This window comes from Muscardinus avellanarius (genome assembly GCF_963383645.1).
Source record: "Muscardinus avellanarius genome assembly, chromosome: 1".
Lineage (NCBI taxonomy): Eukaryota > Metazoa > Chordata > Mammalia > Rodentia > Gliridae > Muscardinus > Muscardinus avellanarius.
Genome location: NC_137786.1, coordinates 195,600,798 through 195,615,573, shown reverse-complemented (window position 1 = coordinate 195,615,573; position 14,776 = coordinate 195,600,798). Strand labels below are relative to the sequence as shown.

The 14,776-nt window shown below is 44.1% G+C and overlaps 1 protein-coding gene across 1 annotated transcript in view; it reads right to left on the bottom strand.

Annotated features, from left to right (window-relative positions):
- SLC6A5 (solute carrier family 6 member 5) overlaps positions 1–14,776 on the bottom strand; it is a gene marked incomplete at its 3' end in the record, with an annotated part of 56,949 nt that overhangs the window by 33,783 nt on the left and 8,390 nt on the right. Inside the window, exons 5-6 of the mRNA XM_080701480.1 lie at positions 5,658–5,799; positions 1,768–1,900 (exon numbers count right to left, since the gene is read on the bottom strand). Of these exons, the coding sequence (XP_080557606.1) occupies positions 1,768–1,900; positions 5,658–5,799 (275 nt within the window). The remainder of the gene's footprint in view (positions 1–1,767; positions 1,901–5,657; positions 5,800–14,776) is intronic.

Sequence of the window (14,776 nt, the reverse complement as noted above, 5' to 3'; positions counted from 1 at the left end):
CAGTTCTCATTCCCTACCAGCAGGGTCATCAGGCGTCACTTAATCCCAGCCTTCATTTTACAGAAGGGGAAACTGAGGTCACACAGTAAACGTGGCCCTCTAGCTCACTCATCAAGTGTTCAGATAAAATAATGTTAGAACACAACCTTAGGCAGTACTCAGTCCAATGGCCTTCATCTTGGAAATGAGGAAGATGAAACCCTACATACCAAACATCTTGAGAAGTTTCTCAGGTCAAAAGCTCATGGCCTCTCCTTGCAGTCTGGTTCTTTCTTATGACTTGACTCTCCCTATATTATATAATTTGAGCTCCACCACCTGCCTCAGCTCATCCTGACAGACCTGCCAGTGCCCACATCATGTTCTTGTGGCACTAGATTACTGGATTATCTGGAAGGCACCAGAAAGGGCTGTAACTAAAAGGTACCATGAGTATGTCATTGTGCCCAGAGAAAACACAGATAAGACGAAGGCTCAGGGGTGCCAGGTAGGGGTGCCTGGTAGGGGGTGTGAAGCATGCCGGGTGGTGGGGAGAAGACACACCAGCCTCCCATGAGGGCTGATCCTTCCAAGGTCAGCTGATTATAATGTAAACACAGAATGTCCTAGGCTGGACACCTGGACCAATCTCAACTCCATGACCTGTGGTCTCAGAGTCCACCATTACATCTTCATTCCAGGAACCTTAAAGACATCTTTGTTTTCATCCTGAAACATGCAAGTGCCTCTTGAGGTAACTAGGTATTATTGGCTGTTTTATAATACAAAAATGACTGGTTATTCCTTCACTGATGTGTGTGTGCATGCGTGTGCACGTGTGTGTGCATGTATGTGTGTGCATGTGTGTGTGTGTGTGTGTGTGTGTGTGTGTTACCAGAGATTGAACCCAGTAGCATTCTACCTCCCAACCACACCCCAGAGATTTTGATTTTTCTGTTCTGAAGCAGGGTCTCCCTAGAAAGCTGAGAGTCTCATGACTTGTTGAGGCTCTCCTTGAACCTGCAATCCTTCTATCTCAGACTCTCAAGTACTGGGATTACAGATGCATGCCACTAAGTTTGGCTTCAATTGGGGCTTTTCTAAGACAGCAGGAAGATGGAGATATATGAATGTGACCTATAACAATTACTAGTGTAGCCAGAGGTTGCCTGGACTCCAGGCCTTCTGTGGCTTGGGACTGAGCTAGAAAGGGAGTTCCATCCTCTCCAAAGGGCCCAGCCAAGAGACTGCACAACAAGACTAGGCAAGTGCTTGCTCGGCCAAATCCCACCAGCAGGACTGTGCTCCTTTAGTGCTGGGGACAGTGGGTTGGAAGAGTGCTGGGCTGGGGGCTGGAGAACAGCAAAAAAGGCTAAGAACATGACGATGCAGGTGGAAGGAACCCACTGCACAGTTTTGATCTTCATCCGGCTGCTTGGCAGAAGCAATAACTGACTTTGCAGCCAGACCAAGAGGCAGAAAGTCAGCAGCACAAATTCTAGAGGTTGAAGAAGTGATGACATCGTACCAGGGAGGTTCCATCTGCACAATGCAGGAATCTAATCCCAGGACCCTCACCACACCTCGAGAGCCCTGTACACATCTGTCCCATTGGTCCTTGAAACAGCCCTGCAGGAAACCCTGTTACCCCCCATTTACAGACAGAAGTGAAGTTACTTGCCGCAGCCCCATGGCTTCTGTGTGGGGAATCAGAGTGAGAGACATGGGCACAACCCACCCCCAGGTGTTCCAAGACTCTCTTTTACTTAGATGAATGAAAGTTCTTACTTTTCCTGAAGACTTGATTCCTTTAGCCAGGGATGCATACACAATTACCCAAGCCAGGAAGAGGCAGAAGGCTAGTGGCCACCTAATCTCACCAGGATATTCAATCCCAGCAGAAATCTTCAGCACGAAGTACCTAGGATTAGAAAGAGAAAGGAAAGGGAGTGGAAGAAAAGAAGAGATGGAGGTAGCTGTCTCCAGACTTGAAACCTCCCAGCAGAACTGAGAGACTGGAACAGACCCCAGTCTCCTCCCCCAGCCTCCCCACCACAATGACCTAATCACATCAACCTGAGAGGACTTTACAGGTCTGAGCTCTCACACACAGCTGTCTTCAGAGAGAACAAGTGGATCTACTCCACACTTAATGATATGCCAGGAGGCCATGCACATGCTCAGCAGGATTCTGAGCAAGATGGTCAGCCCACCAGTATACGGAACTGACTCAAAAGTGCAATCAAAATCGTGTGTGTGTGTGTGTGTGTGTGTGTGTGTGTGTGTGTTGATGAGAATTGAACCCAGGGACATTCTACCTCTGAGTTACACTCCCAGCCCTTTTTATTGTTTTATTTTGTTTTGAAATTGGGTATTACTAGGTTGCTGAGAGTCTAAGTTGCTGATGCTGGTCTCAAACCTGCAATCCTCCTATCTCAGGCTCTCAAGTTCTACGAATTCAGGAATGTATCATCATTTTAAATAGAGAATTCTAAATACAAAATTCTAAATACAAAATTCTAAAGACAAGGATGAAAGTGGGAGGGGAACTAATCAAATGTTATATGCATGTATGTCCCTATCACCCTGAACTTTATGTTTGCAATGCACCAATATACAATTTTAAAGAGAAATTCTAAGCCGGGCGTGGTGGCACGCGTTTGTAATCCCCGCACTTGGGAGACAGAGACAGGAGGATCACACAGGTTCGAAGCCAGCCTCAGCTACTTAGTGAGGGTTTTAGTAACTTAGTGAGACCCTGTTTCCAAAAATAGGTCTGGGAGTATAGCCCGGAGGTAGAAAGCCTCTGGGTTCCACCCCCAGTACCACACACACACACAAAAAAAAAAAAGTAAAGAGAAATTCTAAACTGTCAAGAATGATTTCTGTGTATTTTCTAAATTGTTGTACTCTTTTAAGACAACATATCCAGATGGTGCTTTTATATAATATAGAAAGAGACCTGTAGACTAGTAGAAAAAGGAATTGGGGGAAATGGAAGAGGACAAGAAAGAAAATAGTTCAAACAATACTCTGACAATATATAACAATTTCACTAACATGTATAAGGAGAGAGAAAGGAGAGTAGGGTGAGATGTAAAAGAAAATATGTGTGTTTGTATCACACTGAACCTCACGAGGAGGTATAATTGTAATACATTAATAAATTATTTAACAATAAAAATAATAAATTTTTAAAATGTTAAATTACTAAAAATGCTGCTCTGCATTTTGGTTCGAGGTACCCTGGGCAGATCCTGAAATAGAAGTTGACTAGAAGTTTCAGGACCAGCCATACCCTATTCAAAGATCTTATTCAAAGACAGATCAGCAAGCCAGGCATGGTGGCACAACCTGTAATCCCAGTCTTTGGGATGCTGAAACAGGAGGATCTCAGGTTTGAGGCCAACCTCAACAATTTATCAAGGCCCTCAGCAACTTAGTGAGATCCAGTTCCAAAATAAAAAATAAAACAGGGCTGGGAGTATAGCTCAGAGGTAGAATGCCCATGGTTCAATCCTTCGTACCAAAAAAGAAACAGATAAGCAAGTGCCAACAGAAGCAGCTGCTGGCCACCTGCAGCGGCTGCGGGCCACCTGAGATGGTGATGAAGAAGTCATGGCCTGGGAGTTGGCCTCTCTCAACTTCCTGGCAGGCCTCGCTCCTGAAGACAGGAGGCAGCTTCGAGGAGACTGAGTCCAGATAGCAGACAATCCCTTCAACTTGGCAACAATCTAGCCAGCATCCTTCAAAATCCAGGCTCTATAGAATGGTATGAGATCTAGCCTACTGAGGAAACGGGGTGGCAGCTCCCGGCTCCAGTTGCACTGTTCTCCAGCCCGCAGCTAGCACCACCTGAGAGGCTGTTCTATAGCGCAGAATCATACCGCGCAGCAAGGGACGGCCTGGCTTTGCAGGGACAGAGCCTCAGTCCCAAACCTTGCAGCAGTATGGGCTCAAGAGTTGAGTGGAACTGACCAAGAGTAAAACTGAACCTGGCTCCAAGGCAAAATCTTGGGAACTATATTTCTCAAGCTAAGAAAGGATCTCCCAGCCCCATCTTTCATGCAGGTGTACCACTTTGTCATCAATTGCGCAGCACCTTGACTATCTCAACTACTCTGTTTCAATAAGAGAGCTTGGGCAAGTCCCTAATAACACTTCCCCCTCTTCTGAGAAAATTAAGACTAGTCCCACGGGGTTTGTAAAGCCTCCAAAAGCAAGTTTGCAAGTCATTTTCCAAATAATCTAATCACACAAATGATGTGGTCAGATCCTGCCCAGTCCAGTTCAGACTCGGTTTATCATTGCTCAGAGAGAGTTCAAGGTCAGCCCAGGAGCCTTATGATAGTCATATTCCCTTCTGTCTCGCTGGGTACAACCATGGACCTGCTGAGTCCATACATGAGAAAAACCTCAAAATAGGAATTAATAGCAATTTGGCAAAAGCATGAGGTATTAGTGACCATTTCTTATTAACTAAGTAAAGGTTACAAACTGGGGGCCAATTATATATATGTCTTATTTGGCTCCAGTGTTTTATTTGAATTATTTTTATTAACATTTAAAATGGCAGAGATCTCATAAAAAGTCTAGGTTTTATTTCCAACTTCTGTTAAGCTGGAACTCTGCACTAGAGCATGTTCCCACAAGGCAGTGATTGCCTGAGCTGGGCCTCGGTGGCCACCTTTACGCATGGCTGACATTCCCTTCGGTTTGCCACAGTCCCTACCGTTCTCTACAGTCTTAGTTGTTTGCATTTCATTCATTTATATTCTCTAGCAAGATCCTGAGTGCATTAAGTTATCACGGCTGACTTAAAGCTTAGCTGGAAAACATTATTTTATATACCCTTGGTTGAATTGCCTACATTTGCCTCCACTGAAAAATGATTTCATGAAATTTACTAAATCTGTCTAAGGTAGCTGAGGACAGTTCTAGTGTCCTTGAACACCAATCTTCAATGTAGAACAAAACTAAGGTAAAACTGTAAAAAAAAATAACAAAGCACTGAAAATAATTATTATTTACACTAAAACTTTGACCATGACCTGTTTTCTTTGTTTTTTTTTTTTTTCTTCTCTTCCCTGAAAGTCAAGGACAGTGTGAAGAAAATGAGGCTCACTGAAGGTTGCATAGATCACATTGGATCAAGGTTATAAAATGGTTTGCTCCATCAGCATGATGAATTACAACAGCTTTAATTTTATTCCCACTAGCCATCATTCAGCCAACTCTTGTTCCCAGGCCTGCAATGTACAACCATCTGCATTTGGGAAGCCAACCAGACCAAAAAAAAAAAAAAAAAAAAATACCTGATCACTTAAGTAGAGCAGGAAGATGCAGAGGGAGGTAACCCATCCCTCCAGCCAACTCAGATCAGTTGTTCTTTATTTTTTCTTTTCTTTTTTGGTACTGGGGAACCCAGTGGCACTCTACCTCTGAGCAACCTATACTCCCAGTTCTACTTCATTATTTTTTTTTTAAACAGGGTTTCATTAAGTTGCTAAGACTGGTATCAACCCTACAATGCTCCTGTCTGCCTCCCAAGTATTGGCATTTCAAGCATGTGCCACCAATACCCAGATGCAAGTTGGATGTTTATTAATTCACTGGGCTTCTCTTAAGAAGTTAAAAACAACAACAATAAAATTAATTTTTAAAAACAGCCCTCTTACTTGAAGTACTCTTCACTCCCACTGACAAACGTCTTGTTGACCTGGCTGGTGAAGTTCACCATTGTTAAGTTGGGATATGCAGTCATGCAGAAAGTCGAGTTCTTGATCTGTATTTTGGGATGCTCACTGACAACACAGGAATCTGTTTAGGAGGAAGAGATGGAATAGAAAGACAGTGAAATCTGTAGAGAAAACACCTCTTTTCTCTCTCTCTCTCTCTCTCTCTCTCTCTCTCTCTCTCTCTCTCTCTCTCTCTCTTCCCAACAATAAAAACAAAAGCAACAGACATTCAGCCAGTACTGGGCAGTCACTTTGGGGTGGTATTAACTGAGCAGAGCCAGAGAAAGGACACAGAATTATGTTTTGTTCATGGAAGGTCCCTGGTATACACACTACAATATCTAGTGCTTATGATAACAAAGACTTGCAAATACGGAGCATCATTAATGGGCCAAGGACTTTGCAAGCATTGTCTCATTTAATCTTTATGACAACCTAGGCAAGAGGTACAATTATCGTGTGTGTGTGTGTGTGTGTGTGTGTGTGTGTGTGTGTGCTGGGGTTGAACACACACTGGGGGTTGAACCCAGGGGCATTCTACCTCTGAGCTATACCCTAGCCCTATTTTATATTTTATTTCCAAACAGGGTCTCACTAAGTTCCTGAAGCTATCCTTGAACCTGCAATCCTCCTGTATCAACCTCCCAAATACTGGTGTGACAGGCATGTACCACCATGCCTGGTTTATCTCCACTTTTAAAATAAGAAGATGGGCTTAAAGAGGTTAAAGAACTCAATGGAAGCCACACAGTTAATGAGGAAGAGAACGAGAATTCAACTCCAGATCTTTATGACTCCTTAGAAGACAAATGAATTATAGACATGAATTGAATCAGCGACAAGCAAGCTTCCAAAGTCTACTGCTGTAGAAGACTCCTTAACAAGCTGACCTGGGACCCACTGCCGTCACCACAGCCGCGACACCGAAGGTCCCTCAAGATGTGTGTGCTTGTGCTCTTCCTACCTCCCGTGGGTCAGTGGAGGCAGCAGCCACACTGTGTGCTGGTAAACCTGTGACACGACCTAACGCAATGCTTCTCAGGGAATCCGATCCCTGTAGGATGTTTGGTGATGGCTGGAGACCTTTTTAACTTTCCCATTTCGGGGATGGACTACTACTGGCAACTGGTGGGTCGAGGCCAGGAATGCTGCTAAATATCCTGCAATGCACGAGTCAGTCCCACACACAGAGAGAATCATCCAGTAGAAAACGGTAACAGGGTGAGGTTGAGAAGACCGAGGATAAGCAGAGGGGATTACCCTGGTGAGCCCTCGTGCACCAGCCATCGCGCTGGCCTTTTAACAATCATTAGTTCATAAGCTATTAGAGACCCGGGAGGTGCATGTTATTATCTTAATTTTAAGTAGGAAGAAGCTGGAGTCTTTCTCGCCCTATTACAGCGCCTAAAAGCTCTATAAATACAGATTAAATGGACATATTTTAAGTAAAGAGTCCACCAGGACTAATCCTAAAAGATATTATTTTGTAAAGGAGCAAATAGCAATAACAACTAACACTTGCATGGCACTTACATGGCTCAAGCACTGTTTCAAGTGCTTTATAAGCACTGAGCAATTTAAGCTTCATGCCACCCCTGTGAGAGAAGGACTGTAACTACCTCTGTGTGGCAGAGAAAGAAAACAGGGGCACGGAAAGATACTGTTGCCTATCAAGACAAGAAGACTCCAAGTCAAGAAGCACATGAGCACTCTCTTTGATGCCCATGCTTTTAACTACCCTACTATAAAATAGAGAGCAGGAATCATGAACTCAAACACCTACAGGTGCCAGGACAGTGCCACAAAAGAGGGAGGCATAACACAGAGGGTGGTAGGGAGAGGTGGGGACTGTGGCAGAGTAATCTAGCCAATGAGTGGCATGCTTTTCTGGATGAACTGGAAAGAGACCAAAATTTTGGATATTTACATTGAAATATTTTCATTTTAAAATGTTGGGAACTGGGCTGTATTCATTTCTAGTCACCCCTCCATGCCAGTCTGGTATGGAGCTGTATTTAAACAAAAAAAAATGTTGGGAACTGGTATCTGTCTCTTAGAAAAAAAAATTTTTGCATTACTGGGCATGGACCCCAGAGGCATTCTACCTCCAAGCTACACCCCCAGCCCTATTTTTTATTCTTTACTTGCAAACAAGGTGTCACTGAGTTGCAAAGGGCCTCACTAAGTAGTCGCTGAGACTGTGCACAAACCACAATCCTTCTGTCTCAGCCTTCCAAGTGCTGCGATTACAAGCATGAGCCACCACACCTGGCTAAAAAAAATTTTTTTTAAATGTTGGGGGCTGGGAGCATAGTTCAGTGATACAGTGCTTATCTAGCATACACAAGGCCTTGGGTTTGATCCCCAGCATCACATACTAAATAAATAAATGTTAAAAGTGAATTTAAATTGCTTTAAAATATATGACTACAATGCACCAATAAAAAATTAAAAAAAAAATAAATTGCCTTAAACTATTATGGAGAGGAGCATATGCAGTGGAAATCTGGTGTTTGTGCTCCCAATTGATGCCCTCTGTGGAGCAGCAAGTTGAGCCCAATAGCAGGTTCAGGAATCCCACCGGCCCTGACAGCACAGATGAGTTCTTTTATTTGTTCATGTCTCCATCTTCTGGTAATAGTTGTGTCTAGTTCATGGGGTTGCTGTTGCAAGAATCAAGTTAAATGAGATCGTAAATTAAAAAAAAAAAATTCCAACCAGCCATGATGATGTACACCTGTAATCTCAGCTACTCAGGAGGTTGAGGCAAGAGAATCGTAAGTTTGAGAGCAGCCTTGGCAATTTAGCAAGACCCTGCCTCAAAATAAAAGAAATTAAAAGCCCTGAGGCTGTGGCTCATTGATAAAGCACCTCTAGATTCAATCTCCATAATCTCCCCCCAAAAATAAATCCACACAATGCCTGGCACACACTTGGCTAGCACTCACTAAATTTTAGCTCTAACTGAATCAGCACTGTTATACCTTTACATGGAGTGGCATCACCTCCCCCCAGGCCCACAAGCCCACCACAAGTTACCTACCACATTCCACACTTCTCTCAGAATATCCCAGAATACTGGGTAAAGACTGAAACAACAAGCATAAGAATCCCTTCCCTTTTATTAATTCTTTAGGATTTTTCAACAGCACTTCTAATGCCATCTGGGGTCAGATAACCACTGCGGGAAGCAATCCTGTGCATGGCAGGACACTTATCAGCAGCCTGGCCTCTGCCCACTGAAAGTCAGAAGAATACACACACACTCCAACTGCAACAACCAAAAAATGTCTCTGAACAGTGCCAAATGTCCCTTATGAAAATCTTAGGCTGAGCAGGGCGTGGTGGCGTACGCTTATAATCCCAGCATTTGAAAGGCTGAGACAGGAGGATAGCGGTTCACGAACAGCCTCAGCTACCACTCAGTGAGGCCCCCTGCAACTCAGTGAGACCCTGTTTCAAAATAAAGAATAAAAAAATAGGGCAGGGGGTATAGCTCGGAGGCAAAATGCCTCTGGGTTCCATCCCCAGTACTGCAAATATAAATAAAATCTTAGACTGAGAAACCGCTTTTAGATGTCCCTATGTACCTTCCTATTCAATATTAACTTCTTCAGTTTCATCAAATACAGAGTTTCAGGAGGATTCCCAGCTAATCATCTAATATTTATTGGAGAAAATCTTGCTTCCCTCGGCAGCAATCTGAATGAAACAATTAAAGCGCCATCCATCTCCCTTTTCAGAAAATAAGCGTCCAGGAGTTATTTCTTGGCCTCCTGCCAAAAAGTATGTCCATCCCCGAGGACCAAAAAGATCACTAACACTTGGGCGAACATTAAGTCACTTGCTTCCAAAATTGCCAGTGTGCAGCGCGCGGCCAGCTTCCCTGGAGAAGTCTCTGGTTGTCTGCGGATCACAGCCCGCCCGCGGCAGCTTTTCAAGGTCGCTGTTCCTGCGGCAATGCAGCTGGGCAAACCTCCTCCCCTCGCTCCCTGCAGCCTCCTGCTCCTGCATTATCCCTTCCCACCACTGGGCGGCAGGAGCGTGCTTCCCAGCGCACAGTCTGCAATTGAAGAACCAACCGGCTCTCATCCCCAGCTCTGCGGCCCAGCAACCCCGAACAAAGAACAGCTGTAATGATCGCGCTAAATTGGAAAGCAGTTGGAATGGGATTCTCTTTACTCGGGCAATTATTAAAAAATGAAAGGCTAGAGAGAAAAGGCATCATTTAATTAAAGTTCTAATGAAAATTAGCCGTTCCAGAAATAGAAATGGTATTTATGTTTGTTCCCATTTGGAGTGACCTGGCTAGCTCCTATTTTCACAAAACAGTTGCTGGTCTCACTTGGCAGGGCACAGATTAGTCGTTCTCCATTACATATACCTGGGTTGGGGGGGGGGGTGAGTCAGCCTAAAGAACACAAGTGTCTCCTTCAAACTGCACCTTAGAAAATACAGAGCAAACCCCAGTTCTACTCATGGTCGACCTGGGGCTTCTCTCTGGGGCTGAAATGCATGTCGGGGTGAGGTAGAACTCCCAGGTAGCCTGTCTCTTGGCAGCACCGAGACGGGTGTGGGACAAACATCTGCCAACTGAGACTGAAGGTCACAATGGTGGGCCATTTATTTTCTGTCTCAGGACAGGGGCCGACTGCCACAGGGGTAGGTAGTTATGGGGTTGAGAGAGAGAAGGTGGGCCTGGGAGGTCATTGGAGAGACACTGTTGAGGAAAGATCTTCCATCTCCTAAGTAAGCTTTGCTTAATAGCTTAATATGTGCGTTTGAGAGACAGCCTGGGAATATCCATTGCTGGAGTCCTGATTATCCAGCAGTCTCTAAAAGCCACCATCACTTTTTTTTTTTTTTTTTTCCAGTACTGGGGATAGAACCCAGGGACATTCTACCTCTGAGCTATACCTCCAGCCTTTTATTCTTTATATTGAAACAGGGTCTCACTGAGTTGCAGAGGGCCTCCCTAAGCAGCTGAGGCTGGCCACAAACCATGATCCTCCTGTCTCAGCCTCCCAAATGCTGGGATTACAAGCGTGCACCACCACGCCCAGCTTATTCTTTATTTGGAAACAGAGTCTCACTGAGTTGCAGAGGGCCTTACTAAGTAGCTGAGGCTATCCAAGAACCACAATCCTCCTGTCTCAGCCTCCCAAATGGTGAGATTACAAGCTTGCACCACCACACACAGTTCACCATCACCTTTTCTAAATTACACCAGAATCCACAGGATCAATACTCCTCCAAGGGAAAGCCTGACCCCAGGAATGAACACGCCCAAGTGCAGATAACACAGAGAATTACAGATGGAGGGGCTGTACAGAGACAGCGTGGGGGTTGACACCTTGTTCTTTTAACAAAAAAAAATAAAAATTAAAGCACTGGCTGAGAATGAGATAGGATCTGCTCAGCCTGTCTGCAGGTTCTCAAGGAATAATCAGAGTGAAAAATGCCCATTGTCTTTGTCCTCGGAGCTTGTGTGGCTTTTGTGGTTTGCACCAGCTGACTGGAAGCTTAGCTGTGCTATGTCCACTCTGTCTTGCTTGTTTCCTGTGAGAAAACCAAACCAGGGCCTCTTAGGCCACAGTCATGCACCTGGCACCATCAACACTCAGCTTGCTTTAAAACACACACACACACACACACACACACACACACACACACACACATACAGATTGTAAAGTATGTATCCATGATAGAAAATGTAGAAATGAATGGTCCCAACCCACCACTGTTAATAGTCTTTGAATAACCTTTCTTTGTTTCCCATCCATATATATATTTCCCACCAATGAATATTGGTATAAATAAAATATACTAAAACCTGTATTTTGCTCTTACCTTTAACATGATAAGATTCCTTCATATTTTATGAATATTCATCCTAATGACTATAGAATGCTTTAGCCTATGAATGGAGCATAATTTATTCAAACTATAGAATTACTTAACAATTACATGGCTTTTTGTCACACATCTAAGTGTCTCTACTGTTTTCTAATATTGTAATTATGGCTACAATGAACAATCTTGGATAGTCTTTACCTGTCTCTAATTTCCTCCTGAAAATAGATTTCCAGGCATGAAAATCTAAGTTAAGCTACCATTCACCAAAGCTTTTTTTTAAAAAAATCCCCAGAGAATTTCAATGACAAACATTAGTTAGGGAACACCCGGACGGGCGTCCCTTTGCTGGGACTCATGGGATAGGAGCTCTGGAACAGAGAGTCTTCAAGAATCCTGGACAAGCAGAGAACTGGGGGTCAGGAAATGCAAGTTCTAGTGCTGTTTCTACCATGCAACTTACAGCTGGAGCCGTGGAATCTGCTTTGTCACCTGCAAAATAGTGATTATGTCACTGCTATCTGGAACTCATAGGGTTCCTTAAGGAATAATGAAAATATTACTCATAAAGCTGTTTTGTAGATGAGAAAGCATTTTGCATAATGGCTAGGCCCATGACTTTGGGAGGCAGGAAAGCTAGGATTCAAAACCCAGGTCTATCACACACTAACCCCACGGACTTGAGCTCAAGTTTGTTTACTTGTAAAATATAAAATAGAACTCGTATGCTAACTTTGTCCATCTTAACATTAATAATAAAAGTGTTAAACATATCATGTATCAAATAATGCTAGTTAGTATTATTAAGGATTAAGGGAGCCAGGCATAATAGTGCATGCCTGTAATTCCAGTATTTGGAAGGCTGAGATGGGATTGCAAGTTTGACACCAGCCTTAGCAACTTCATGAGGCCCTCAGAAAGTTACTGAGATCCTGTTTCAAAATAAAAAATAAAAGCAGGGCTGGAGTAGCTCAGAGGTAGAATGCCTCTGGGTTCAATTTCCAATATCCCCCCCCCACACACACACACAAATGTATAAGCATACTACACAAATATTAGTGGATAGTGTTAGTGGAGGAGAATGGTATTTCTGAACTACTCTCCCTCCTGGAGGACAGCTGCAGGACAGTGACCATGATGACTCTCATGTTTCCAAGGCAAATCCCCAGGGAATCATCCCATGGAGCCTGAATCTACCCAGGAGCCCCTCTACAGTGGGCACTGTCTTGGAAAGTGACTTTCTTCCCAGGAACAGTCTGAAAAGGACAAGCAGGAATCTGTGATGATCTCTGATCATGCCAGGTATTTCTTCATGCCAGACCCCATGCCCTGAAAAACACCTTTTACCTAGCTTGGCAACTGTTTGGGAAGCTATTCTAGTAGCTGACTGTGGGTTGTGACTCTGTAATAGCAACCAAGTAGGATTCTCCTAAAAGACAGCTGGGTAGGGCAAAAAAGGGGTCCATTTCAAGACTGGGAAAGGGAAGCTTAAAGGATATGGAGGGGTAGGGAGTAGGGTTCAGTGATGGGGTGCATGCTTAGCTTACACAAGGCCAGGACCAAAACACAAGCAAAAAATGATGTAGATAGCAGCCGGGCGTGGTGGCGCACGCTTGTAATCCCTGCGCTTGGGAGGCTGAGACAGGAGGATCGCATGGGTTCGAAGCCAGCCTCAGCTACTTAGTGAGGCTCTCGGCAACTCAGTGAAACCCTGTTTCCAAATAATATATAAAATAGGTCTGGGAGTGTAGCCTGGAGGTAGAAAGCCTCTGGGTTCCATTCCCAGGACCATCAAAAAAAAAAAAAAATGATGTAGACAACGTCAAATCTACCCACCCTTGGTTGCCTGGAGAACTTTATTTATTTATTTATTTATTTATTTATTTACTTATTTATTTTGCAGGTCTTGGGATGGAACCCAGGGGCATTTGAACTCTAAGCTACACCCCCTGCTCTATTTTTTAGTCTTTTTTTTTTTTTTTTTTTTTGGTGGTACTGGGGTTCCTGGAAGCCCTTCTACCTCCGGGCTACACTCCCAGACCTATTTTATATTTTTGAAACAGGGTCTCTTACGCCAGCGCGGCTGGCTTCGAACCTGCGCGATCCTCCTGTCTCCGCCTCCCAAGCGCGGGGATTACAAGCGTGCGCCACCAAGCCCGGCTAGTCTTTTTTTTAGAAACAGGGTCTCACTAAATTACGGAGGGCCTCACTAAGTAGTTGAGGCTGTCCGCGAACAATGATCCTCCAATCTCAACCTCCCGAATGTTGGGATTACAAGCGTACACCACTATGCCCAGCTCACCTGGGGAACTTTAAAAAGGCAGATTCCTAGCCTCTGTCCCCAGGTAATCTTATTTTTGTTGGTCTGGGATAGAATTAAGTGATGTTTCGAGTTTTGTTTCCTGGGTGGCTCTAACATGTAGTAGCTGGGCTTGAGAACCGCTTTTGTAACCTAAGAAATAAACAGGCAAATTGCAAAGGTGAGAACACCAAGGCCCGGGAGGCTCAGGAACACTGATTCTCAGTCAAACAACTGAAAACCACACATCTGGGGTCCTTTCCACTCCCAGGTGCAGAGGGGTTGGATTTAATGGGAAAGCATTCTAATTTCAGTTCTTCAGTCTTATTCAAAGTTTCCCCAGCTGGAGACTGGACATGGTGTGTATACACATGCACATATGTTGTATATGTAGAAATACTCTGGAATGAATTATTGTCTTTTGGTATGCATGTCTGTCTTGGGTTTGAAGGAAGAGAGAATTCGTCATTTGCTCCTACACGCAAAGGACCAAATTATGCCCAATTTCTGTGCTATGCAGACTATAAAGGGGAAAAGCTAGTTTGGGAAGTCACCATTAAAAACCAATTACATAGCAAGGATAGACAACTGGCCTCAGCACACACCCAGCTTAAGAAGAACAGGACCAGGTATGGTGGCACATGCCTGTAAGCCCAGTATTTGGGAGGCTAAGATGGTAGGATCACAGGTCTGAGGTCAGTCTCATGCTACTTAGGGGGACTCTCAGCAACCTAATGAGACCCTGTTTCAAAACAAAAGGACTATGATGATAGCTCAAAAGTAAGAATGCCTCTGAGTTCAATCCACAGTACCAGAAGGAAGAGGAGGAGAGAAGGAAGAGAACAGATCTACCAGGGAAAGAAGAAACCCCCTGCTTATGGATCCTCACTAAAATGACCAGAAAGTG